General features: G+C 39.3%; 1 protein-coding gene across 1 annotated transcript in view; it reads left to right on the top strand.

Annotated features, from left to right (window-relative positions):
• The window catches only part of GALNT12 (polypeptide N-acetylgalactosaminyltransferase 12), a 46,065-nt gene continuing 19,781 nt past the window's right edge, over positions 1 to 26,284 (top strand). Inside the window, exons 1-5 of the mRNA XM_017813165.1 lie at positions 1 to 380; positions 13,580 to 13,749; positions 14,438 to 14,627; positions 17,894 to 18,079; positions 20,315 to 20,432. Coding sequence (XP_017668654.1) covers positions 1 to 380; positions 13,580 to 13,749; positions 14,438 to 14,627; positions 17,894 to 18,079; positions 20,315 to 20,432 — 1,044 coding nt within the window. The remainder of the gene's footprint in view (positions 381 to 13,579; positions 13,750 to 14,437; positions 14,628 to 17,893; positions 18,080 to 20,314; positions 20,433 to 26,284) is intronic.

Below are 26,284 nucleotides of genomic sequence, written 5' to 3'. Positions count from 1 at the left end.
ATGGCCGGCCGCCTGGGCCGCGGGATGTGCTGCGGCAAGCGCGGCCGGGGCTGCCGGGGCGAGGGCGCCCTGCTTACCCTGGGGCTCCTGGCCGCCCTCGGCTTCCTCGTGTGGTGGCACGGCCCGCCGCCCCGCCACGCCGCCCGCCGCGCCCCGCCGCTGCCGCCGTCCCCCGACACCGAGCTGCTGCGGCGGCCGGTGTACGCCAAGCCTGCCCTGGACCCGGGGGCGCTGGGGGAGCTGGGCCGGGCGGTGCGGCTGGAGCTGAGCCCGGACGAGAAGCGCCGCCAGGAGGAGAGCATCCGCCGGCACCAGATCAACATCTACCTGAGCGACCGCATCTCGCTGCACCGCCGCCTGCCCGAGCGCTGGCACCCGCTGTGAGTACCGGCGGGCTCCGGCCCCCTGCGGCCCCCAGGGCGCTTAGGGCCGGGGCAGAGGAGCCGTGCCTGCCGCAGGTGTGGCTGCCAGAGCCGCTCTGCCAAACCGGAGTGTCTGCTGGCAGCGGCCAGCGCGGGGTAACCGCGTCTCTCTCGGCTGCATCTTGCTCAGGAATGTGGAGGCTTTTGAAACTTTCTTTCCCCTCTCAAATGCTCTCAGATCACAGCGTTCGCTCTCAGAGTTAAGTCCGTCGGTGACTGACTGCCTCACCTCCGCGAGGCAGCACACGTAGGGTGTTGGTGGTGCGTGTGCCAGTCTGTTGATTTCCCCCGGTAGCCCTGGTAGTGTGGTTTCAGCCTTCAAGCAACGGTATGCTGCCGTGTTTCTCCTGATGCTGTCCCCTGTGTTAGTCACCGTAGGCAGCAGCGTTCTTTTCCAGTCCCTCCCAGCTTTACAGATATTACACTTCCCAGACTTCAGTTGTTCATTGTATTCAAATGTCTTGTGCCACACAGTATAAAGTAGATTGTTTTGTTATCACCTGGAGTGAGCTAGAAATGGTGATTACAGAGGTGCGTTAACGTTATTCTGAAGTGAGACTGTTTGTTCCGGGATGCTTAGTTGTTGGGACAATTTTCATTTGCAAGTTACATTTACAGTTATGAAACCAGTGCCAGATGACGTAAGAAATTGTAAACTAAGGATTAGATACTGTTTGATGAGGTGATTCTAGTTTACAGGCAATGGTTCAGTGCAGCTGTAAAGCCAGTGTAGCACAGCAGGTCTAATTGTCCTGGCCTAATGCAAATACTTGGTTTAGCTGCATGTTCACTGCAGCGTGGGCTTTCCTGTGAGTGAGTGACCAGCTGGTGAGAGAAACAGGATACCCGCTTATGGGTGAGATTAATTCAGTTGGTTAAAGCTTGGTGCTAAGGTCACATGTTCAATCCCCTGTATTTGGCCGTTCACTTAAGAGTTGAACTCCAATGATCCCTGTGGGTCCCTTGCAACTCAGAATAATCTGTGATTCTATGTGCCATCTGGCAAAGGGCTCAGGATGGAGCTGTGGATGCTACTGACTCCTCAAGAGTCCTCTCCTCTGCTTCGCCTGAGCTTGGCTTCGCCAGGTTTATTTCATTCCAACAGGTTTGTGTGATATGGTAGCAAAGAGCTGTGAAGAAAGCAGGGCTCTGTCTCTCCCATGCGTTCATTTCACATCAGCGTGTCCTGGCCAGTATTTCACCAACTCTAGTTATAAGTGCTGAATCTAAGATATGAATCTTATGATGGCTCTCAAAAAGCTCAAATGCAAATGCAAGGCCTTTTTATTGTAAGTTTAAGCCTGACACTAGCCTTGTTTTTCTTAGTTTAGTATATTCACCCCTTATAAGCAGTCTGTAGACCATAGGTCCAAAAGGACCATTTTAGTTGCTTTTCCATGGGAAGAATTAAATAATTTCAATAAATTATTTTGGACTTGTGCCATTTCTCTATTACAGGATGTCAGAGGAAATGAGAGATTACAGTTGTTGAACAGTAGACATTATAGATGTGTGTGGATGACGATTCTAGAAATGAAAAATTGTAAAGAGATGAATAGATTTTGCTACAACGACAGACCCTTTTTGATTTGAATATTTGGATGTTGAAATGGCAAAATATATCCAAACCAAAAGAATCACAACACACCAGTGATGTAACCTCTGAGATAATTGCCTTCTGAAGCTGGGATTGTATTGCACTGTTGTAGTATCTGCTGGCAGGTGTTTAATTTCTTTGTACACAGTTAAATCTAAATTATGGCAAAAATGTTACAGAGCATCTATCCAACTCACACAGCAAATGTAAAAAAACTTCCCCAAAGGCAATTTTGCAATGAAGTTGTTAACTCCCTCTCTTAAGAGGGAAGACCATTTAAATGATTAAAGTAAAAAAAAAAATAAAATTGAAGAAGGTATCACAGGGCCTATAGTGATAGACATTCATTGCACTTCCTTGTAAGATTAGAGGCTATACAACTTTAGGGAAAACATTACTTAGTTTTTTTATTTTAATTTTGGTAGTGACCTTTAATGAACATTTTGGTGATAGGTGAGGCTGTAATGGTAGACTGAAATTAAGCTTCAACTGTCCACTAAAATGGTGCAAAGGCTAAATTTCAGGTGTGATCAGTGAAACAATTTTGGTACCTGAAGACCAGAAGGTGGAAAATACACCGTTTTTTTAGTGGAGTCCCAGAGGAGAACTAGAGAACTGTGTGCTGGCAAGCCTTGGATCTCTTTCAGCCATGTTATTTACAAACTGTGGTAAGGGAAAGATGGGTAGGCATGATCTATTGAGAAAGTCAACTTGGCTTTTGTCAAGGATGACGTGTCTTACAAACCTATTTGAGTTCTTTGAAGGTCGTAATTATATGGATAAAAAGTTATTTCCAGATGCTTTTGATGAGTTCCTAAGCAACTGTGAAATAAGATGGAAATTTCTTGCATTTATAAATAACTGAATAGAAGCTAGAAAGCATTTGTTCTGGACTTTTTTATTTGGTTGGTTAGTTCTGGGGATTTTTTTTATTTTGTTTTGTTTTAAATAGTGAAGGGTCACCAATAAAGTCCCGTAGAAATCTGTGTTGGACCCAGTGCTGTTCAACTTACAGCATGGCTTTCATAAAGAAGTGACTAATTGACAGGTCTTCAGCCTGAAAGACAGATGTGTTACTGGTACCTCTTCCTGGGCTGCTGCAATACACGGTTGATGAAAAGTGGATGAAACAAATTCTGCCACCTCCTTGTTCCAAAAATCCATTTACTGTAAAGAATAAGGAGGTCCATCTACTAGAAAATTTAAATCAAGTGTTCAGGAGATATTGGCAGATACTGTACTTGGAGACTGTGTTCTGGGCTATGGGCTTTTGGTCTGTTTCAGCATATTCTTTTGTGTATGGAGGCATGTCTGGAAATTTTAAATGCCAGTAAAATAGGAGGATGAAAGAAGGAAGAATAGAAGCAGCATTACCACCACCTGAGTCCTCCCTGCTCCTTTTAACTTTAATGTCCTCCCACACTCATCAATGAGCCTGCTTTCTGGGTACAAACATTTGAATCCAATGAAAACTAGAATTTTGCTAATAAGATTGAGAGTATCTGAACCAATAAGACATTAAACATGATATGCAAAATTATGGCACAAAGTGTTTCTTTATCAGAAAATGATGACAAAAAAACATTTTCTACTGCTACCTTTTGTACATCCCAGACCTGCTATTGGAACAGAAATGTGGCAAGTTACTTGCTAATACCTACGTCTGGTAATACTATGCAGGAAGAGAAGAACAGTTTGGCTGAGATTACTGTCTCAAATAATGTACTGACTGATGATATTTGACTATGAATCCAGGAAGTTTCAAAATAAGATGTTTCTCCTACTAATAAATTCCCAACAATGCAAATATTCAAAAGGTTTTTATTCCTTCTTTTTCTCACCACTGTAGCATGCTTTTTGTGAGAACTGATTCTGTTTCTATAGAACCACAGACCTGAAGAACTCAACGACTTCTGTCGTTTTCTTTAGACAGTTTCTGCTTCCTTTAACTGTCTGCTCTTGAGATCAGCAACTGATAATGTGTTTCATCACACAGGAACTCTAGTTTTATTGGTGGCTAGAACTGTGCGTGTGATTGTGTGTGTATGTATTTATGAACATATATTTATTCATATACACATAAATATATATATTTAATCATACATATAAACAAACATAGTATATAGACAATCTATAAAAGTATTATTTTGGAAAAATCTCATGAATAAGAATGTGAGGAAGTTACTAAATGATCATACAATTTGTACAAGGCTAGAAGTGAAATTTGCTGTAGGGTCAGAGGACAGAGGTTGGAAGGAACCTCTGGGGTGTCTGCTCCAACCTCCAAGTCTCCAAGGATAGAGTTTCAGCAGGTTCTTTGGATACCTCTTTCAAGGCTACACCACTGCTACAGTGACTTTTTTTTTCACCTCCCTCCCACTCTGTCCATAATGTTGTCTGGATGGCCTTGCTTGTCTTCCCAACATCTATTTTTTAATTTCTTGTGTTTTCACTCATAAGGGAAGCAACAATTGGTTTAAAACCAACAAGCATCTTGTATCAGACACTGACTTAGTGAGGGCCCCATTGGGGGGGCGATGCGATGAGCTCTGAGCTGTGCGGTTTGGCCAGTGCTGCCCTGCCTTTCTTCCCCCACAACAACACGTCTGCATCCTGTCCCATGGGGCTTCTTGTCATGTGCTTGTTTTACAGGACTGCGAGGTTAGGCAGACAACTGATATGTTCTCTTAGACAGCCTTTTACAGGTTGTTTCGGTGTGTAAGAAATACATTTCCAGGTTTTCTACTTGTGTTCTTTTAGATTAAGGGCTGTTTTCAAGTGCTGTTCCTCATTTTAGACATTCTAGCTTCTTTTTTTTTTCTTTCAGTATTTCTCACAGGAGGGGTGCATTGCACGTTTATTTTGGGGATGGTTTCTGTAAAATCACACCAGCTGCCTTTTGGCCGACTCTTGCCAAGAAGGAGCAAGTCAGGAATATGCACTTTTGTGCCAACTCAGCGTTTTCGTGTTGTCTTTTTCCTTGTAGAAACCTGAATCAACCCTTGGGGCTCATTTTACTTGTGATCACAAGGAAATGGATTTTTAATTCTTTCCTGTATTTCCTTAACTGGCAAATGATTTTGAGTGGCCACAAAAGCCCTAAAAGTGTTGAATGTGGTCTGCATATTTTGCAGCTATTAAAAAAAGTTTGAGAGGTTCATTCTTTAATTCTAGGTAATTTTCTGTGTTTTGGAGATGGAGATAGAGATTCTTTATATAAAAGTTTTTTAGATGTATGATTTTATATATCTCTTTAAATATCTGTGTTTATATGTTTAAGTGTCTTTATATAGATAGCTAGTTTACACAAATACTTAAACTCTTCTGTCACCATCACTTATGCCTGTAATATTATTTATTTTGGGGGAATATTGTGTTTGAGTTTAGCGTAACAATCTTGTGCTAGGATTTTTCTGACTTTCAAAACTCTTTTTCCTGTTTGTTCCCAGATTTCAGTGTGATCCTTTTACAGTCTCACTTTCTTCTTTGGTTTGTTTTCTGGGCTGTAAATACCAAATTACCCAGGATGCTCATCTGATAGTATCTTGCTAGCAAATTCCCATAATAAACCTTGATATTGGGTTTTGGTCCCTTTTCTACTCCAAAAATCACAGCATCCGATTTTGATGAGCACGCTGCTCCTGCCAGGAGTTTTAACCTGACTCTATTCCGGGAAAAGGCACAGCAGCCAGGTGTTTCCTCCTCAGCCTGCCATGACTGCCAGACTTCACCCAGGAGCTTTTCTTTCATCTCTTATCTAGAGGTGAAATAACTGCAGTGACTTTTTCTTTTTGTTTTGCAGTGGTCCGTATAGGAAATATGAACTCTTTGAAGAAGTTAGCTGCAGCAGCTTGACCTTCCTTCACATCCCTTCCCTCTAAACACACAGCTGATGATGCATCTTGGGCCCAGGGCTGGCTTTGGCATTGGGTGTTCCCATGCTTTACATCTAATCAGAGTCCAGAAGACACAGTATGCTACTTCTTGTGAGCAAATACTTTGCATTAAACACTTAAAAGTGTATTTGGTGTAGTAGTTCTGTAACACTATGTTCACTTGTTTAGGGTTGGATTTTTTTCATTTGTCTTCTGACCTTTTCCGGTAGTGGTTATTGTAACTAGTAACTACATTAATTGTAACATCTTTGAGTTATTACTTTAGTGTTAGTTGGCAGGATTCCTTGCATATATAAACAGGCTTTAGATTGTCAAAGCAGTGTATCTCTGGGACATCTCATTCCTTTCTCATACAGTCAAGTGGGGGAGTAATACTTCATCATTGGGTGGTTTGGTTTGGGATTTTTTGGTTGTTGTTTCGTTTTGGGTTTTTTTGTTTTGTTTTGGAGGGGATGTTTTGTGGGTTTTTTGTTTGTTTTGCTTTTGGGGTTTTTGTTTATTTGCTTGTTTTGTTTTTTAATATTTTTCTTGTCCTGCATCAAATTGCTATGATGAAAGTAAGTTTCTGAATGTAGGTGTAGGAAATGGTATGGCTATGTGCCATAAGGTTAAGTGTATCTCACTACCTTGGAAGCATATTGCACACAGGTAACCATTTGAGCAAAATGTAACCACTGTTTCAAATCAGGAAACTAAAGTGAAAATCAATTTGTTTTCCCCATTGTCACATGCACAAATTCCTTCTCATCTGCACATCCAGAATATGGGCCAGGTAGGAACTTCTGTAACTTTTCTCTAAAAATTTGGAATTAGGAGGCTCTATGGATTTCTTAAATTTGTGGATTTTAGGATACAGATTTAGTCAACTCTCATAGGTGGGCTTTCTAGACATTTTTTTCTTAATTTTTTTTAATCTGTGTTACACAGATTTGCTTTCCCCCCTCCCCTCCAAACTTCTTAGCAAATATTTTCTTCTGTTTAAGGCTTCCTATCTCTTTCTTTCTTGCTTCTCACCATGTTTATATACTAGGCAGTGCAGCCCTTTATTATCTGAAATCTTAAAACAGCATTTGGCAGTCTGTCTTCTCAAGACCTCATTGTCACTGAGAGAATTGTTCTATAAAACATCAAATAACCTGGAAAACTGTTTCACAATCTAGCTCGCCTCTCTTTTCAGAGAGTTGATCATATCACGGTGTTGTAGAGTGTACATGGGGGCTCTCTCTAATGTGATTTGTTTCAGCAGGCATAATTTAGGGATCTTTTAGTTAGGCTGCTGGGCTGGGACCAGGTGGTGGGGAAGTGTAGGCCAGCATCACCTGAACTTGCGCTGCTTATGTGTTCCAGCCTTGCCCCCAAATAATTCGGGCATTATGGCAGTTATCTGCAGCTTGCTGCTATCTGCCTTGCTCATTGGACCAAGACACACCTTCAGCAAACGTTGCTGCCTTTTTCTGTAATAGCCAAACACACGTGGCATGTGTAGGTGTGCAAAACCAGTGGAGCCTCTCCTGCTTAAATAAGACTTTTTTTTTTTTTTTTTTAAAAGAGAAACCCCCAGAACTGACAGCTGGCTCAAAGTAGTTTTATGTGAGAAAATAAATTTCACATGAAAAGTTGGGTAGTGTTTGAAGAGGATAAGAATAATGTTATTTATCATATTATTAAATTTCACTGGAAATACCATGCTTCTATATCCCAGGCTTTGATTGTATAGGGTGGCATTGCTTTTTGCTCACATGCTGGATTTTATCCATGGGTTGATTTCCCCCAAGGAGGGTGAGGAGCAACTGTTCAACTGTATGTTCAGCCTGGAGTAGGTGACACGGCCCTGGTAACTCTGTGGAGTGGCTTAGAAACCAGTGCTGCCATCTGTGTCATGCTGCAGAGCTTGGGATGCTTCTTAATGGATGTGCTGAACCCTGAGCTGCCGCTGGGAGCAGTGGGGAAGGCAAAACAGAAAAGGGGGGAGAAGACCCCAGTACAGCTGTGTTCTCTGCCATGACCTGGGGAGGATGGGAGAAGGAGGTGTTTTCTCTTGGGTGAAGACACCTGGCAGATCCCAGAGCCCACACTGCTGCCTTTGCAGCTTATGGAGTGAGAGTGGAGATGGTGAATATAGATTGAGATGCCTGTGGCTGCTACCATTTGTCCCCATCAGCTTTATTTGCTTACAGCCTACAAAATTCCACATTTGAGCACACCTCTTACTAAAAAGAAAAATCTGCTGTTTAATTCAATGTTTCAACCATTCAAATTAGAAAGAGAAAAAGAGATTGTGTGGTGAGTCAACACATCTACAGCCCATCATAACAAACCCATTGAACCTGGTTCCTAGCCCACCATGTGAAAGCCAACTTGAAGTAGGACTCTGGCAGTGTTGTCCAGGTGACACTATGGTGGGGCATATATGGCAATGTCACGTACTGTAGTCACATAAATCACGTTGAATCAGATACAGCTTCGACACGTGCTGTTTTGCACTTCTTGAGAGAAGCTACGCAATCTTGAACTTGCCTCAGGCATTCACATTGAAATTTCAAAAGTAAAACTTATATAGTGTACCTTTAGAAAGCATTAAATAATTTATGAGAAGTTTGAATTCTTAACAAATCTTTGAAAACTCACAGAGCATATAATATTTTTTTCTTAAAGTATGAGTAACTGCATATAGAAGATCAAATTTGGAGATTAAAAATATATTTTCCCTTGCTGTATCGTTGTCACAGTTGTGGTGAAAGTCTTAAATAAGAGCATGTCAACAACCATTCCTAATTAACTCATGGCAGCATGCCCGGTGTGCACACATTCATGCTCTCTCTCCCTGTGTGTAGATACAAATCTCTAAGAGAAAGAGCTCCTTACAATGAAATAAATTGAGTGATTACGTTAATTGACACAAATGTTCTTCAAAGCAACCCATTTAATTTTGTTTAGGCATTTCCTGACTGATGTTTCCTTAGTTTCTAATAAATAACCTATTGTAAAACTTGCTAACAGAAGATTTTATAGTGTAGTAGATTCCAAGGTTAATTTACTAAACCTTTCAGCCGTATACTCTCGGTTAGACTGCGGCTTAAAAATGTGGTGTAAAAAAGGCAAAACCAAACCCATAGGAATTTGGATGTATGATGATACACTTTTACATGCTTTGCTTCAGTTTGCATTTGTCGACTGAGATGAGTTGCTGTAGTAAAAGATCCAGGAAAGATGGTACATAGTGAATGTGGTTTTGTGTTCAGGTGCGTACCAGCATTATTTTCTCTTTCTTTTTATCTAGAGACTTAAAGATTTATGAATGAACACAATTAGAATTTTAAAATGTAGATGTTGTCTTGGTATAAATTGATAAACAGAAGCTTTGTCTCTTGGCATTTCTTGTTTTATATTGGTCTTTTAAGTCACAGTAATCAAGCAAAAGGAACCCTGGAACACCCACCCAGCGTGGCAGAGAGTGCCTGAGGGAAATGGAGGATAATGCAGAAGCGGGCTGCTGCTGGAGCAGAGCAGTGTCCCAGGCCACTCCTTGGGAGGTGGTTAGAGGCAGTCCTGGCCACGTTTTCTCTGGGTGCCACTCTGCTGTGCTCAAGGATTATGCTTGTATGTTTTCTAGTGGGTCTGCAGAGAGCGGGAGTCGCCAGAGGGCAGACGCTGAGCAGGTGTCACTCCTTTGCATTACCATACCTTTTATGGTTATTATCCAGTATGTATCAATGTTTTTCAGTGAAATCTGAGTTCTGTTTAAGACTTTATGCATTTATTGTCTCTAAAAAAGCTCCTCAGATATGCTAGCATCAGGTTTTTCTTCAGCGACTGACCCTGGTATTTCATAACTGTTTCCAGAATCAGCATGACTAGAGATATTGTATACTTCTCTGAAGAAAATGAGCCCATTCAACATGCACACGTTTTTAATTCAGGTGGTTGTTTATTTTAAAATGTATATAATTATTGCAAAGCAGTAAAGTTCCTGTGGTTGAATAAGGTCATGAGAGTAGTGAAAGAATATATTGAACTTCAAATGCATCTGCATTTATTGTCCATGCTTGGAAATGTCACGCTTACAGGCAAATCTATTTGTTTTGTGTCTATGTTATGCTTTTACAAAGCATTTGCTAGTTATGATAATGAGGTTCAAGGTGATGTATCAACTGCCAGTAGTAGAGACTCTACGTACTTTAACTTTAGTCATAGAAAAGTTAAGCAGCTGTTCTGTAGATGGAGGTGGGAAGCCACAGAGGTCTGTTTGGCTGTGCTAGATAAATGGCTTAAGAAGGGTGAGGAGAGTCGCCCTCTAGATCTGTGTTTATGGACATGCAGAGTCCAGATGATTAGCTCAAAAGTAACACCTAGCTTTTGGGATGGTTAATGTGAGATGCAATTAATCCTGTCTTAACATGATCCTCTGTATTGGAAAGGACAGAATTATGGGTGGCACTAAAAGAACACCTTAGAAGCCAAAAGCAAGTTGCAGTATAGGCAGCATAAATATACATTCCTAGTGTCTGCAAAAACATATTTTGGGACTGCTCTCACCAGTTTTTATCCCCCCTGTCATTTTAATGACATACCATAACTGATACGCATTTGTTTTTCTGAATAACCCAAAGTAGGAGTGAAATGATTCACTTGGAAAGTAGCAGCCTGGATACTTGGCTGACACATGGAGAATAAAAGTACATGAAGTTTGCAAAGGTGAATACAGAAGATGCGCTGCTAAGGTGCTTCTGTGGTAAATAGGCATTGAGGAATGGAAAAGCTGAGTTATGACTGCTATGCTCCAAGTCAGGTTTTGTACTCGACATGGGTTTTTTGAAGCTTCTATATCTTGTGAAGTTGTCCATATGCATGCCACTTAATTGTTATTCAGCAACACTTCCAAGCATTTCCATTTCAGGGATTCATTAGCTTTTTAAAGATTTTCTTGCACTATAATTTTTGCAGGGTTTAAATGCTTTGGGTTTGTAATCTCTCCAATGGGATTAATTTTTAAGGCTTAGCAAAACTCTTTGAAATTTCTTTCATTACCGACAGATGAGGAAAAGTGTGCCTCATTTTAACAGCCATACTTGAGACTGCTAACAGTAGAGATCTTGTAGCAATTTAGCAAGAAATATATGTCTTGGAAATAATTTTTGAGATAAACATGTAAGTCTGCATAGAAGTTGAATAATGGATTTTTCCTATTTTTTTAAATTTTTTTCTAATTTTCCTTTAAAGAGGAAGTTTAAAACCATTCCTCCTTGTCCTATCACTACAGGCCCTTGTAAAAAATCCCTCATCAGCTTTCTTGTAGACTCTCTTTAGACACTGTAAGTTTTAGTTTTGACCTCTTTCTTGACTTCAGAAACTTAAAATGTGTGCTCTGTTATGTCCTGTAGGAGGCTGACCTTTTCCTCCTTTCCCTTTCCTGCAATGTGAGGTGTGCTTAAGGAAGGAGGCAGCAATACACAGTGAATCACAAACACTTTGGGGATTGCCTTGCTGTGTGCCAAATTATGTTTGCCATCTCCAGCATGTAATTTTCAGGCAAATCTGTTGAAGTCTTTAATCTATAATTAGGCTTATAAGCTTCTTTAGACCTTTTGGATTTCCTTCTTATTTAAATAATGGAACACAGCATTGTTATTCTGTGAATCTTTCTGCCATATTTTCCAGAGAAAGTTTTACTTGAGGGGTTTTTATTTATTTATATTTTCCTTCAGTTCTCTAAAATGGGTATGTGAAGATCCTATTTTCATCAAGAAATTAGTTCAAAATTATGTGGTACAAGTGACTGTAATAAAAAGGGAGAATTTTTTCCTGGCAGTACTGAGCATAAATAGTTTTTCAGTTAGGCTAAAGTAAATATGAGTTTTCAAAACTGGATTCATACAGTAGTTTTTTCTGCATTAAAAAAAAAAAAAAGTTAATTAAAATGTCACTCTTTTTTCATGTGTTAATGTGCGAACGTTTGGCTAAATAAATGAATTCTGTCACCAGCCAGAGGTGAGGCAGTTCTCTGTGTGAATCCCCCTGTTTGCCTCAGGACATGTTACAGCCTGGAGGAACAGGCATTTTTGTACTTCACTAGATAAGTGTGTGCGTGTATGCGTACTTGCCTATCTGTGTATATCTGTTTGTGTGTATGCGTGCATACACATGGTATATGAGTGTTGTTGCATAACATTCCTTTCATGTTTGAGAAGCAGCATTCTGTGAGCCTCCTCTGCTCAAGTGTCATTTCTCCTCCTTCCTTCCTCATTTTCAGGTATTTATTACAGAAATATTCTACAGACCTTTTGTTTTCCTCATAAGAATTTTAATTCTGCAAATATTCAGATTCAGACCTTTTTTTCTTTCTGTACAATAGATCTTAATAGTTGCATAATCTTTAAAGAAACCTGCAAGTCTTTTTTAATTGGAAACACAGCAGTGTTAAATAGTTTGTGAATACTTTCTCAATGTGCCATAAGTAAGCAGTTTGCTTTTAATGTTGTTTTCTGAGTGTTTTGGGGAATTTTGGTGCCCCTAAATTGACCTAAGGGATTTTGCTTTCAGGTTTCCTACTGATCAATTTGATTTCCTTTTTCTGCTCCCAATACCATGGGTTTTGGAGGACTCACTGCTGTTCTGTTTCAGTAGGAGGGATGTCCTGCCTGCTTTGGTATCTGTTGTGACCTAGCAGTCTACAGGAGTTGAAGTGTGTCCTTCTGCCCCTTATAAGCCCTGGTGACTCCAGGCAGTAAACTGGAGACATAAGAAAGTTCCAATATCTCTAAACCATTTCTGTTGAGTTTTAATAAAAGTGCTAATGTGGAATGCTCTAAGCAAAGGGGAGAAATTGTAATAAATACGATCATTATTTTAAAATTCTTTCAGACCAGTGGATTCTTTTAACAATTTATACATTTGGCTCAGTTGTAATTTTCTTGGCATCCTTACGGTCATTTAGGGAAGTTCCTATATGTATTTATAGCAAATACATTCTGGAGCTTAATTCAATGGCTTGCAAACTTCTTGGCTCTCTGTAGACCCAAACTCACGCATTTCTATGTCTGTTTACAGTTTTTCCGGATTTCACTGTTATATTTTGGCAGTTCTATGGTCTTTCCAATTTCTGCTTTAGTGTACATATGTCTCAGTTCTGTTGCTGGTTGTTTTTTTCTCTTTATGTGTTGCTGTTCCTTCACATTTATATTTTTACTGTCTACATTTGTTTTATTTTCCAAAGCACGAGTGATCAGTAATTAATGTTACTGCTTTTACTGCACTTAGGTTGCTGGGGATTTGTTTGCTTGGGTTTTATTTGTTTGTTTTTTAATATTCTTTCTGTAATCTGAGGCATGTTTTGGCTTTTGCTTCTTCTTCTACTTGAATTAATATTGTACAAAGACAGCTACTGCATGTACAGCAGCCCAGAATACCTCTTATTATTTTTCTTTTTAGACATTTTGGGAGTTTGCAAAATTTTAGTCATAAAGCTTCTAAGAAAATAGAGCTTCTAGAAGAGCAGCTTCCTGAAAGTGTTTGCATGACTTTTCCACAAACATACAGTTCTTTTAAGATCCTATGTTCTTGCTTACATTTAGTAAATAGCATACAAATTCTTCATTTGAGAATCATTTTCTGAAAACTAACAAATGTTTTTGCACTTGTACTAAATGTAATACCCTCCCTTACAGATGCAGAGAGAAGATGTATGATTATTATAACCTGCCAAAAACCTCCGTTGTGATAGCTTTTTATAATGAGGCTTGGTCAACACTTCTGCGAACTGTTCACAGTGTTCTTGAGACATCCCCAGATATTCTTTTGGAAGAAATTATTCTTGTAGATGATTACAGTGACAAAGGTAGGAAGAATAATTCTAAATAATGTTGATTGTTGATGGGCTTTTTTGGTCAGCCAGTCCACAGGAGAAAGTTATGCTGTTTAGGTCACATACCATAATATTGTACAACATAGGCATCTAATTGGAAAATATTTTTTCTTGTAGTGTGCCAGGGAAAAATTTGGCTTCTGAACCAAATTTAGTTTAGAATGGGGAAGCATGTGTTGTATGTGAGTGCTTGCCTGCACAGATAACCTACAGTCTGTTGAAACATTTTAGGTTGCCTGATTTGAGCAAGTTTTGATTGCTCTAAGGTTGCCCTGGTGTCTCAAGTAATGACAGCTACCTAGTTCTTTGGTTTAGTTTGAATAATGGGACACAAAGGCGCTGCTGGCATTTTCCACTACACATGAATTGTGTTAAGAGTAAAACACAGACAAATCTTTAAGTAACATTTGAGAAGCACTTGACAATCTGAAAATGAATTGCAGGGCCAAATGTAAAGCATTTGATTTCTTAAAAGTAACCATTATTTTTGTCCATCTAGGTTCTGTGCTTTTTCCATGTCCTTTCTTAGGAGTTCAAACTGCCAGTATCTTTAGGGTACTGCTATAAGCAGTATGCTACTGAGGAGATAACTTTCTGTAGCGTGATATTAACAAATTGTTCCAGAACTATTATTACTTTTCTGTTTGTTTGTTTGTTATAGAACATTTAAAGGAGACTTTGGAGAACTACGTGGCTGGTTTACGCAAGGTGCGTCTTATCCGGGCAAATAAGCGAGAGGGGCTGGTTCGAGCCCGGCTGCTGGGGGCATCTGTGGCAAAAGGAGACATCCTGACCTTCCTGGACTGCCACTGTGAATGCCATGAGGGCTGGCTGGAGCCACTGTTGGAAAGGTGAGCTGATGCTCTGGGCTGGTTTTCTGTCCCACTGGAGAAGAAGAGACAAGACAATTTGGCACTCCTCTGCACTGGAAAAATGACTTGTAGTTTACCAAATGTTACTGCAGCCTGGTCCCTGAGGCACTGCAAGTGTTTGTCTCCTGGCTATGGGGAAGCAAATGGAAGTGTGAAAGATCAGGAAATGTTTTTTGTTTTTTTTTTAATCCTGGGGACCAAGCTGCTCTTTTTCTTCAGACAAGGGAAATTTTTCAGGAAGAGGAATCCCCGCACCCTCAGCTTTGAAACTACCTTGGGAAAGGTGGCTGCTTCTGTCAGCCAGGGTTGTGGATGAGAAGAAGGTCTGGAAAGATGCGTGCCCCGAGACATGCCCTATTGCAGGACAATGTGTACAGACGCAGAGTGGAATACAAGTCAAAAAACTTCATCTTCCTAGTCCTGAGGAAATCCCTCTTTCCAAACTGGTTCTAATATAAAACATGATGGGGTAGGATAGGGAGGAGTTAATGCTATGTCAACACTGACTTTTACTTGGAAACCATCTGTTCTGGGACACTGAACTTTACACCTATGTAGTCTCTTGTCTATACTGCAGATCTGCCAGGCTGTTCAGAAAACTTCCACTGATTAAAAACAAACAAACAAAGAAAACAAAAACCCGAAGAACCCTCCAAAATCTACAAGAAAAAACCCTGGAAACCAGAATACAAGCTCTTCATTACAGCTTTGAATATTTAGGGTATTCTTGAAGCCTCATCTATGCATATTCATCAGCCATACATGCACTTTTCCTGCTGTCAGTTCCACCACCTCACCACAGCACCCTGCTGCCCTCACATCGCATCCATTGCTTTGTCCCCCTTACTGACAGCTTATGGCTTTACCTCCTTGGATGCCATTAGGATATGCTGATGCATAGAGTACCTGAATCACACTCCTAAATATTCTGTATAGAAAACCAGTTCTCTTTAAAACACAGTTAAAAATAATTCTTTCCTCAAGGCCAGTGGTTTGATTTGCATCCTGTAAAGATTCCCATGGGCCACTATAGACTTTGGATACAGACCAGAAAAAACAGCCCTATGCAAAATGGAGAAAGACTTCCAAAAGCACATGCTGTCTTGATGTATGCAAGTCTTCCTGATACCTAGTGGGATGTGTTCTCAAACTCCCCAGGTCCATTTGAAATTGTATCTAGAATACTATTTTAGTTTTTTGTTTTCTTAAAATTGCCATACTCACCTTGTTTCTAAATTTCATGCCGTACATTCCAGATGACTGTGGGTTAACTATGATAGTTTGAAGAAAGGAAAAAGGGTAAACATCAAATAATGAGCATGGGTTTAACGACTGGCTTCTAAAGAAACAGTGTGACTGTGGAGACGATTCTGAAATTTCTTCACTTCTTTAGCACACCACTAGATGGCAATCTTGAGGAAGGATTGGGATAATTTTACACGTTATAAATCACCTTCTGTAAAAAGTTAGCCCTGAATGTGTCTTGGAATTCTTGGTCTTCTTGCTGCAGATGCAGATGTGCATCTCTAAGGGGAATTTTCCGTGGCATTTCTGACTGAAATGTATGGGAGCAATACAACAGTGCATTTTACAGCACAAACATGGTTGTATTTGTAAGCCGCCTGTGCCTTGTACTATCTAATTAATTCTTAACTTATGGAAAAAGAGATGGCTTTTCACTTATGTGATTCCTTTCATAACTAAAATCATATTCCAGCTACCTAATTTTTACTCCTTTTCCTACTTGTTACAGGAGCAGCAAAGCATTTTTACATTTTATTGGGATTTTTTTCTCTGTGTACATATGATTCTCATTGCTTTGTACATTAGTTTTATGTGACTGAGAGAGGAGATAGCAATATTTGTATAAGCCCTTTTGTGTGCTCAAGATTTCAATGGAAAATGATAATGAAGAAAACAGCTGTGTTGCATATTCCCTCCAGCAACAAGAGACCATTTCATACTTAAGGCAGTCTTTGTCAGCTCAGACAATACTTCTGTGGAACTGCTGCTGTTCTCTGCTGCATTTAACCTTCACAAGCTGCTCTAATTTCAGAGTCTGAGCCCTTGGTCAGCCTGCGGGTTTTAATCTTAATAATCAATAATCCCATGAGGAACTGGCTCTTTGAATGACAGATACACTGCATCTGTTACTTATTTGACAATATAATATGTTCATTTTTCCTTCACCTCTGGAATATGTAAACCAGAAGACTAAGGGCTAAAACAAGTACTAGCATCTTAAAGTCAAACATCACTTCGTTGCACTCAGCTATCAGGGGATGTCTAACACTAGTGTAGAGAAGATGCTAAACAGCGATTTAGAAGAAAGACCTTAGCTTGAGCTTGTGTGCTTGAAGTTGCCCCTAGTACTGAGACAGGCCTTTCCAGAAGTTGAGGAGAAGGCAAAGAATCCTGCTGCCATTTGTAAGGGCAAATGGCTTTGGAAAGGAATCCAGAAAACCCTGCATGGTATTAAGAAATGGGAGGAAGGGGTTTATCTTCTTGAAGAAGTAGACCTGCAAGAAATGTCATCAGCTCTGATGTATTCTTAGTATGATAAAGATCTTGACTATCTTTAGATCACCCTTGCTGATAGGTGTGTAATTCTGCAGTGCTATCTCGTTTCTCCTCTCCATCTCCTATGTTGCCAGGGTTTCTGGAAGCCTGCTTTATGTATATTTCACTGTTGGAGATCTAATTCCAGTGTTGTGTGTTCAAAAGAACATGCAACATTTAAGCTCATGGCTTCTTTTTGAGTTATTGTTGCAGTACTTAGTGTAACTTTTTGTGGATTATCACAAGAACAGCCATGACTTTGAGGGCCAAGAGGCTGGCTAATTTATTATTCACCTTGGCAGAACTATACAATCATGCTACTCTCTTAAACGCAGCAACCTGTACAAAAAGAAAACAGACTTTTTTTTTTGTTGAGAATGTGATGCTGGCTATGGAAGCCAAGCCAGATGCTTAATGTGTTATCTTAAGTCATCTGACATTCCTCCCTTCCACTGTCCAGGAAGATTGATGCTTACCAGGTGCCTATAGCCAAGTCCATCCTGATGCATCCTCAGTAGGAAACTGGTGGTTATTTCTGTAGCCATCATTTCCTTGTATTGCAGTGTGAATTGAAAAGGAGCAAAACTCTGTGTTTGGTCTCTGTAAGCATTCCTTGTTCTTGTCAGTTACAGCTTTTGAGAGAAGTTTCTAATGGAAGTTACCCTTTTGTTTTAAAAAAATACCAGGATTGCGGAAGAAGAAACAGCCGTCGTCTGCCCTGTTATTGATGTTATTGACTGGAATACATTTGAATACTTGGGAAATGCTGGTGAGCCACAGATTGGTGGATTTGACTGGAGACTGGTCTTCACTTGGCATAGTACCCCTGAAAGAGAACAAAAACGGAGGAGGTCCAAAACTGATGTGATCAGGTTAATTTTTATGCATCTTATGCTGTGAATGTGTTTTTTATTTCACCTGAAAATGCCAGGTGCTGAAAAATATTTGAGAAATAAGCATATTACTAAAAATCACTTATTTTGCTTAGTTCCCCATTTTTTACAAAATAGCTCCTGCTTACCATGGTCTTGGAAAAAATACTGGTCTAAAAGCTGAAACTCCTATGTCATCTTCCATAATAGAATCCTTATTACAAAGTAGTCTTTTGACTCCTCTAGGCAAACTCCCAGAGATGTTTATCAGCGCTTGGAAGGGGTGTAACTGATAAATACTGAAGGATGTTCTCTGTGCAAAGCGAAGAGCTCTGTGTTGTAAAAAACATCATGAGCAATGATGAAAAGAGAAAAAAATCATTAGCCAGTTAGAATGCAAAAGTTATTTTGAAGACTCTATCTGTGCTGTAACCATAGTGGTGGCTATTTTCAAAGGTGAGCCAGCTTGCCAGTTTTTTATTGAGATGAAATGATACAGCTCTATCCACCAAGGTTTCTCTTAAGGGCTATCTCACAGGAGCTCACTCTGATGTCTTCCTTGTGGGTATTAGTTTTGTTTTAATTTAAGATTAGTTACAATTGGTTGGTATTATTTGTCACTCTGTGTTGTGTTTTTAGGAGAGGTAAGGTAATAGAACAAACAAGACATCTGGAAAATGGGCACTGTAGATAAAATCCTAATAGTTGAGGGTCTGCTGTGTTCAACTTGAAAGTTGCTCTATTTCAGCAGTGTATTGTAATAAATTAAGCTGTTTGGCATTTTTGTTAGTACTTACTTCTATTTATAATGTTATCTTATAGACTACAGGAAATACAGAGTGATTAATTTTTCTCAGTCTTTTCTAGGTGGCTTATCATGATAATAATATCCAGTACTTCACAAATATTAATGAACTTATCCTCAACTGAGAGAACAATTTTTTTACGTGAGAAAAATGAGGCAGTAGTTTAGTCCTTCTCAGCATGTATTAGTCCACATCCTTCTTCAAAAAAATTCAAAATAAGAGTAAATGTTTTAAAATCCTTTAGCTCAAATATGATGCTTTTTTCTTCTTCATGACAAGAAGAATTGTTTTTGACATGCTAAGAGGAGAATGATGAGGGATAAAGTTTCATAGTAGCCTGGGGACTGTGAGCTCGACAAGTGTCTGGAGAAAGCAGCAGTGCCAAGAGTGGTGTCACCAACAGCTGTGTTTGGAAAGATGAGTTCTGGAGGGAGATAGAAGAACTTGACTGGTTATGGAGTTTGTTTTTTTTCCTTCTGTCTTACCTCATCTCATTCCATTATTTGAAACAGCATATGACAATGTGAGACAGTGTTGCTTCAAAAAAGATAGCTGGTAAAATTGGTTTTGACAGATTAAGACTAATTGATCACTGTACCTTGCATTTTTTAATATTTACCTCCACAGCAATTTAGTAAAATTCATAAAATGTCAGCTGAACTCAGTTCCAATCAGCATTATATACTTGGTACTTTAAAGAGAGTAATTTTCTAAGACTATGAACAATTAGGAACAGTATTGAACAAATACAAGTTTATGTATGTGTGCACATGCTACCCTACTGAAAGTACATCCTTTAAGTGCACTGTCACTCTGGGCCTTGTGATCTTCCATGAGGATCCAATCTTGATTCCTGATTTTTTTTTTCCTCAAACTTAGTAAAGAATTTAAGAATATACAAATGGGCAGATCTTAGAAAGAAAACAAATATCTTTAGAGGTTATGTTTACTTAATTCTTAATTGATGTCCGAGAGTTTTTTCACTTGATTTTAATGGGATCTAGAATGTTGTTATTAATTACCAAAGCACAAATATTTCTTTAATTATTACTTAGGTAAAATACATAAAGGTACAGCACTTAGAATTTCAGAGCTGACTAATACAGTTCTGCTACAAAAACCCCAAACTTATGTTCTATTATGTGAAGGTAAGAGACAACTCATTTATACACAAAGACACTGCAATTGCAAAAAAGTATTTTAAGACAATATTTGTACATTCTGGAGCTTGTTTCAGATACAATTTTTTTACTACAAAATTAAATTTAAATGGCCTCATGATAACCAATCAATGTCTGACTTTTACTTTGTATCCAGAAAAGACTGAGAAAATAGAAAATAAAAATATATGGGTTTTTTTGTCTGTTTGATTGGTTCATTATTTTTTTTTGCTTCTTATTTAATTCAGAGTTACTATTCTCTTTTACAGGTCTCCAACCATGGCAGGTGGATTGTTTTCTGTGAGCAAAAAGTATTTTGATTATCTTGGTTCGTATGACACAGGAATGGAAGTCTGGGGAGGAGAAAACCTTGAATTCTCATTTAGGGTAGGTGGCTTAATTGAAAGTTTCTTTTCCTGAGAATAAAACAAGTTTCTTCTTTCTTTCTTCATGCCCTTTTACATAGTGAAATAGCTGTAATAAAAGCAAGTGTTAAGAAGAGAGTATTTTGGAAGGTCTTTATATGAATGTTTTCCTCACACTTTGGTATAGCTGTTATTTTCCTTCCAAATAGGCATTTTAAAGCAATTTTTAAAACATGTCTTTGTTTTGAGTGCCAGTATAAAATACAAGTGTGATACTAGCGGGTAAAGTTTACATTCTGTGGCTTGAAGAAGGTCATTGGAAAGAAGCATTTGTAATTCTTTGATGTGGTTGATTGAGTGAGCAGGAGGCAGCTGGTAGCTGGTCCCCGTGGGGCAGGACAAGGCAGCCTGTACTTCTTTTAAGGCTTTATTCTGTTTCACCTCAGGAAAAGTTTATGTAAGTAAAGTTTATGTAAGTATAAGATGATGGGGAAGATCTCCAGGAACTGTAGAGCTGCACCTCACCGGGGGTGGGCCGTGCTTAGGTGTGAGGCAGATAGATAGCTGTAATGAAAAAGATTTACAGCAGGGAAAAAGAGAGGAGACACAAGATAGTCCAGACTGATAAGCAAGATAGTCTTGTCCTCCTCAACTGAGCTGTTATGAGTGTGTGGCTGATTCCTACTGAGCACTGGCTGCCTATGGTTTGCCCGATATCACACTTAGCTCACTGAAGCAATCCAGTCATGACATAGGAGGGACACTGTAGGGCCGCTTTTGGCTTTCATGGAATTTACAACTTATTGTTCTGGATTTCCCTTGTCTGTTGTGCCCATCACCAGTTATGTTTTATGGTCATATTTGCCTTTCTGTGAGTCACTGAATTGTGGTACCGTGTGACAACAGATTTCAGGGATAAATTGCATTTTAATGTTACAAACCCACTTTCTTGAGAAAGGAGCCATCAGCAGACTGTCTCTCTTGATGTCTGCCTCTCTTGATGTCAGAGAAGCATGGAGTCTTCCTGGCTGCTGTTCCTGTCTCCTGCTGCCTGTAGTGCAGGAATCCTAGCACAGAGGGTACAGAAATATGGAAAGAAAATTATTAGGAAAGATAATAAGCACAGGCCTAGAGTTGACATGGTTTCTTTCTGGAGGGGGGATTTCTCAGCTGAAAATGCTGTTTGCGTTTATGGCCACCTCCTTTTCCACACAGGGAAAAGTTTCTGTCACGTAAGTCCAAACACACAGCCTACTTAGTAGTCTTGGTCTAATTCAGCAGGCCTCCACCTGAAGCTTAAAGTAGTTAACCCACCTCCATCAGCACTGTGTCCCTCTGAAGCAGAAGTCTCCCAGCTGTCTCCAGTTCTGGGGTATCCAGAACTGCAACTCCTTTTAGAAAATCTAAAGACAGTGTGCTCGTCATGCAGTTGTTGGCTCTCCGCTCTTTGTGTCGCTTTTCAGGAGACAAAAGCTTGCAGGCAGAACAAGCCTGATCCTTTCCCTTTATGACCTGAAGTGCCCCTGTGCTGCCTGCTGCTTTAGAGCCAAGTTTTCATTGCCATAGACCTCTATGAGGCTCCAGCAACCAGTGTCATTTTTTATGAGGTGCAGCAGCCTGCATGAGCAGTGCTTTTACTCCTTTAGCATGTGGTCTCCTCATGGGACAGAGAAAGTATCAGAGGTGGCCTAGTGCACAGGAAGACCACAAAGGAAGCAGCAGAGTCTCCAGGAGAGAGCACATGAGCACACTGCTGTGCCCCACAGGGGCCAAGCAGGCACGTGGGTGCAGGTGGATCAAGCGACTTCTGGGACACAAATGATTTTACAGGGCAGACTATGCAACAGCCAACCAATATGCCTTGTCATGTCAGTTTTGGTGGTGCAGATTGCCAGTAGGATCTGGCAACATGCTTTCCTCTATTTGATTTGGAGCCCCTCTATTTGTGCTCCCTGTGGTGAGGATTTTTGTGGAAAAGAGCAGAGTGCTATGATGTTATTTAACTGTGTTCTTTGGCTGCCCACAGTGCTCGAAGAGGTCAGGAGGGATAAATCAGTGTTAATGCTGTTGTCCTTGTGTTTTCTAGATGTGTCAGACCTGAAAATTAGGAGCAAGACTACTCAAAAACACTGTAAATTAATTTATTTTTGTTCTTCTTTCTGTAAACACCGCTCTCTCTCGATGACATGAAAAGACTTGTCCTCAAGCTTCCTCTTTCTTGTACTTCAGTCATTCTAAACCAAAGAAATTCTCTGTGGTTTTGAGAGGTGTAACAAGGAAAAAGCTTTTGCTAAAAGCATGATGACTAAGAGAGGTGGAAGCTACGTGCTGAATGCAGAATTGAGTCAATCTACCTTGATTTTGGATTGCTTAATGCTATTTAGCTGGATAAAATTTCACTTCATGGGCATAATGGGCATTCGAACTCCTCTTTCAGAGGGATTAAAAACATACTCTTTCATCTTCTCCCTCTTGTACAAGGAGCAAGGGGAATCTGATTGCAGCTTCCTTCCTCCCTCTGCTCTTAGTCCTGCTAGTGGCACTGCAATGTAAGTTTGTTTCTGGAGACTGAGGCTTGATACACCTGAGGTCTGTTCTTTAGCCCGCTATGTGTGAAAAGACCTTTCTTCTTTTAGAAATTTTATTGCCCATGAGCCTGGATGATATGCCTCCGATCGCCTGGGGTCTTCTGTTTTCTGACCTTTTTGTATTGTTTCTTTCTGTCTGGATATGGAAACCTGTCTTGTGTCAGGAGTAGCCAGGATGGGTCCGTGTGTCTGAGATGCCTCCACCCACCCAGCTTCCAGCAGATTGTGCAAGAGAACCACCCGAGGGGGGGGCTCAGCTGCAAATCAGCAAGAAAAATTGTAGCAGAGAGAGGGGCAGGAACATAGTGGTTTTTACATTTTGTCTTTGTTCAGGATGTAGCATCCTTTTTTTTATTTTTTTATTTCCTCTAGAGAGTCCTAGGATATTAGAATGAACTGGTAGAGCTTATAGAGCTTTTCTTCTTTAGCATTCACTGACCCAGCATTACGTCAGTTGTCCAATCCCCTTCCTGTCAGGGAAGGGTGTTGCAAGGCAAGATCTGAGCATTTTCAGTAGGTTTTCATAATGCCACCACCTATCTCTGAAAACAAAAGAAAAAATACTGGTAGTCTGCATGCATCAAGATGAAAATGAAAGTAAAAAGGAATGTGACCTTGTTTTCTTCTCGAGGTGAAGGAAAAATGTATGCTTTTATAATGCTAGCGGTGAGTTAGCCAGACGTAGTAAAGAAACATCTCTTTATGTGTGTGAGCATGCAAAATATGCATGAAACCTAATGTGCTTTTCTGTTACAGAAGAAATAGTTTTATGGGAGAATCTTCTCCAGAGTCACTTATTTAGCATTTAGTACTCAACTTTAGTTTCTCTATTAAATTCCTTGCTTTATTTTATGTCTGTTCATTTGTACCTGATTTTATATAGAGGTCATGTTTTCCATTCAAATGAAAATAAATAAACCTTTTGAGGAATTGTTTAGCTGAAATATATTTAATTTGCTTTTGTAATGGGAAGACAAGATAAGTTTTGACTGTTTTAGTGAAATAAGTAGAATTCAATAAGCATTGTTTAGCAACCTACAATTATTTTTTAGAGAGCTTTAGCTATTGAAAATTCAGCTGTTATGGACTTCTCTTTTTGTCATCAATTTAACAGAGTATGGTCAGTCTATTTCATTCCATTGAAATCAAATTTTATCAAGGAAGAGTTGAAGCATATGCTTCCTTTAGCTGTACATTTTTACTTCAGTAGTCTTCATTGTCTGTTCCTCATATCTTGTTTAAAAACAGACTGATCTAAAAAGTAATGATGAATTAAAAATGCTTATGTGGACTATAACAAATTAGAAATTGTTAAACTAATAAATTGAATGGTTTTAATATTTGCTAACAAATTTTGCATGATAAACTGCAACTTAACAATTAATTTTGAATATAGAAATAATAATTATGAAAAACACTGTTTTGGAACAACTCTCAAAAAGGGAGATCTTAAAGTGAAAGTGGATAGCTGGTTTCATAGCAGCTTTCAAAATGGCAGTAGGGTAACTTACATGTGAAACTATACAAATTGTTTAAAAGATCAGTACAGAATTTTAGATTTCTTGTATAATTCCTTTAATCATCTTTCTGTTCAAATGACAAGTATACTGTTACCCTGAAAACCAGTGAAAAAGAAGAGAGAAACCTCACATGAAAAACAAGAAATATGAATTTTAAATCCAGAAAGAAAAGATTATCCACTGCTCCCTATAGTTGAATAATGAATTACCTATACCTTTAAGGAAACAGTTTGTTTCAGAAGTAAACATATGTATGTGAGTGCTTACACTTTTGTAATTAAGCACAATATTGTGCCACACGCAGAGGTCTGATGTCGTTATCCAAAATCAAATCAATAGAGACGTTCATTGTTTTCTAAATTAAGACATTTGAGAGAAACTCTAAGTATCTTTTTAAAAAAAAATAACAGCGTAAAGAAAAGCTCCATTTTATGTATGCTGAAAGCCTTCGTCTGTAGTGACTTTTTAAATCTCTAAAAGTCCCAAAGAGAGAGGTGGGAAAAATCCCATCACTGATCTTTTGACATTGTTGCAACAGAACTTTTACTTGCAACTTATATGTTTCATTCCTGCTGTGTTCATTTGAATAACATGTAATTAAAATTGTATGTCTTATACGAGAAGGTTGTCAGGGAGCAAACCTCTACCCTTTAAACCTATCTCAGCTAATTTCCCTCGTCTTCCATTACAAAGGAATAATAAGCTGCCACTTACGCACACTTGAATACACAAGGAGAATTCTAAAAATCTATGGAAAGTCTATCAGAGTCATTGTTGATAACCTCAAGTTAGTTCAAGTGCAGTAACATGTCCCGCCTTTCCTCCCATCTGACCAAATTTCAGAAACCTTGTTTTAGGCACCTTTCAGGAACAGGACATCTGCCACATTGTGGTCCCACACAATATTAAATAGGAAATACATAGCTGTGCTTTCCTTTCATTACATCAAATTTGAGATCAGAATGGGTAATGGGAAAATGGGTGTGTAGGTGAACTGCCAAAAGTCCGTGGTTGTCAGAGGAGAAGAGTATAATTAGAAAAATGTGCACAGAGTGCTGAGGCTAATGGATCCTCTTGGTGATTACTTATGGGCAGTACATTTCCTGACCTGGGGAGCCAGAGGCAGGAGGATGAGCACAAGAGCAGAGTTAGTTCTGCCAATTCCGTATGCAGATGCAAGTACTTTCCTTGGCAGCAAGTAGGAATATTGGTTTAGATAAAAGGGAGGTTGTTTCACTGTTGTTGATTGGACCACCATAAGTTAGTTACAGAAGTAGTTTGCTTCTTCTTTTCATTTTGTTTCATTTTCGTTCCTTTGCCAGCATTCCAGTGGAAAAGGTTAGTTTGATTTTATCACCAGGCACTTATGCCTTTCTTCTACAGTGCTGATTGTACAAGTGGGAATACAATTTACTGTTCTCCAATGATATGACAAGCTTACCTGTTTGGTTAAGTCAGCTTTCCAGTAGAATATAGGCAAAGATTTCTGGTAAGGATTAGTTATCAACCATTGGTTTCTTTCAGAAGTGGCTATTCACATGGTTAATTTGGTAAAGAAACAATGCCTGCATAACATATATCATAGACCACATCCTATCATAAGTATGTAAAGCTAAGAAAGGGATATTGCACACCAGATAAAACCAGAGATGAGGTTATCTCCTTATGAAGTCAGAGCAAATTACTGACAGCAACAAGAATGTAATTTTATCTAGTTTAATTATCAAGTGACACACAAAATTATTGTATGTGTTACTTACAGTATG

This window comes from Lepidothrix coronata, unplaced genomic scaffold (genome assembly GCF_001604755.1).
Source record: "Lepidothrix coronata isolate B3197 unplaced genomic scaffold, Lepidothrix_coronata-1.0 Scaffold40, whole genome shotgun sequence".
Lineage (NCBI taxonomy): Eukaryota > Metazoa > Chordata > Aves > Passeriformes > Pipridae > Lepidothrix > Lepidothrix coronata.
This window is presented reverse-complemented; position numbering and strand designations above follow the sequence as displayed.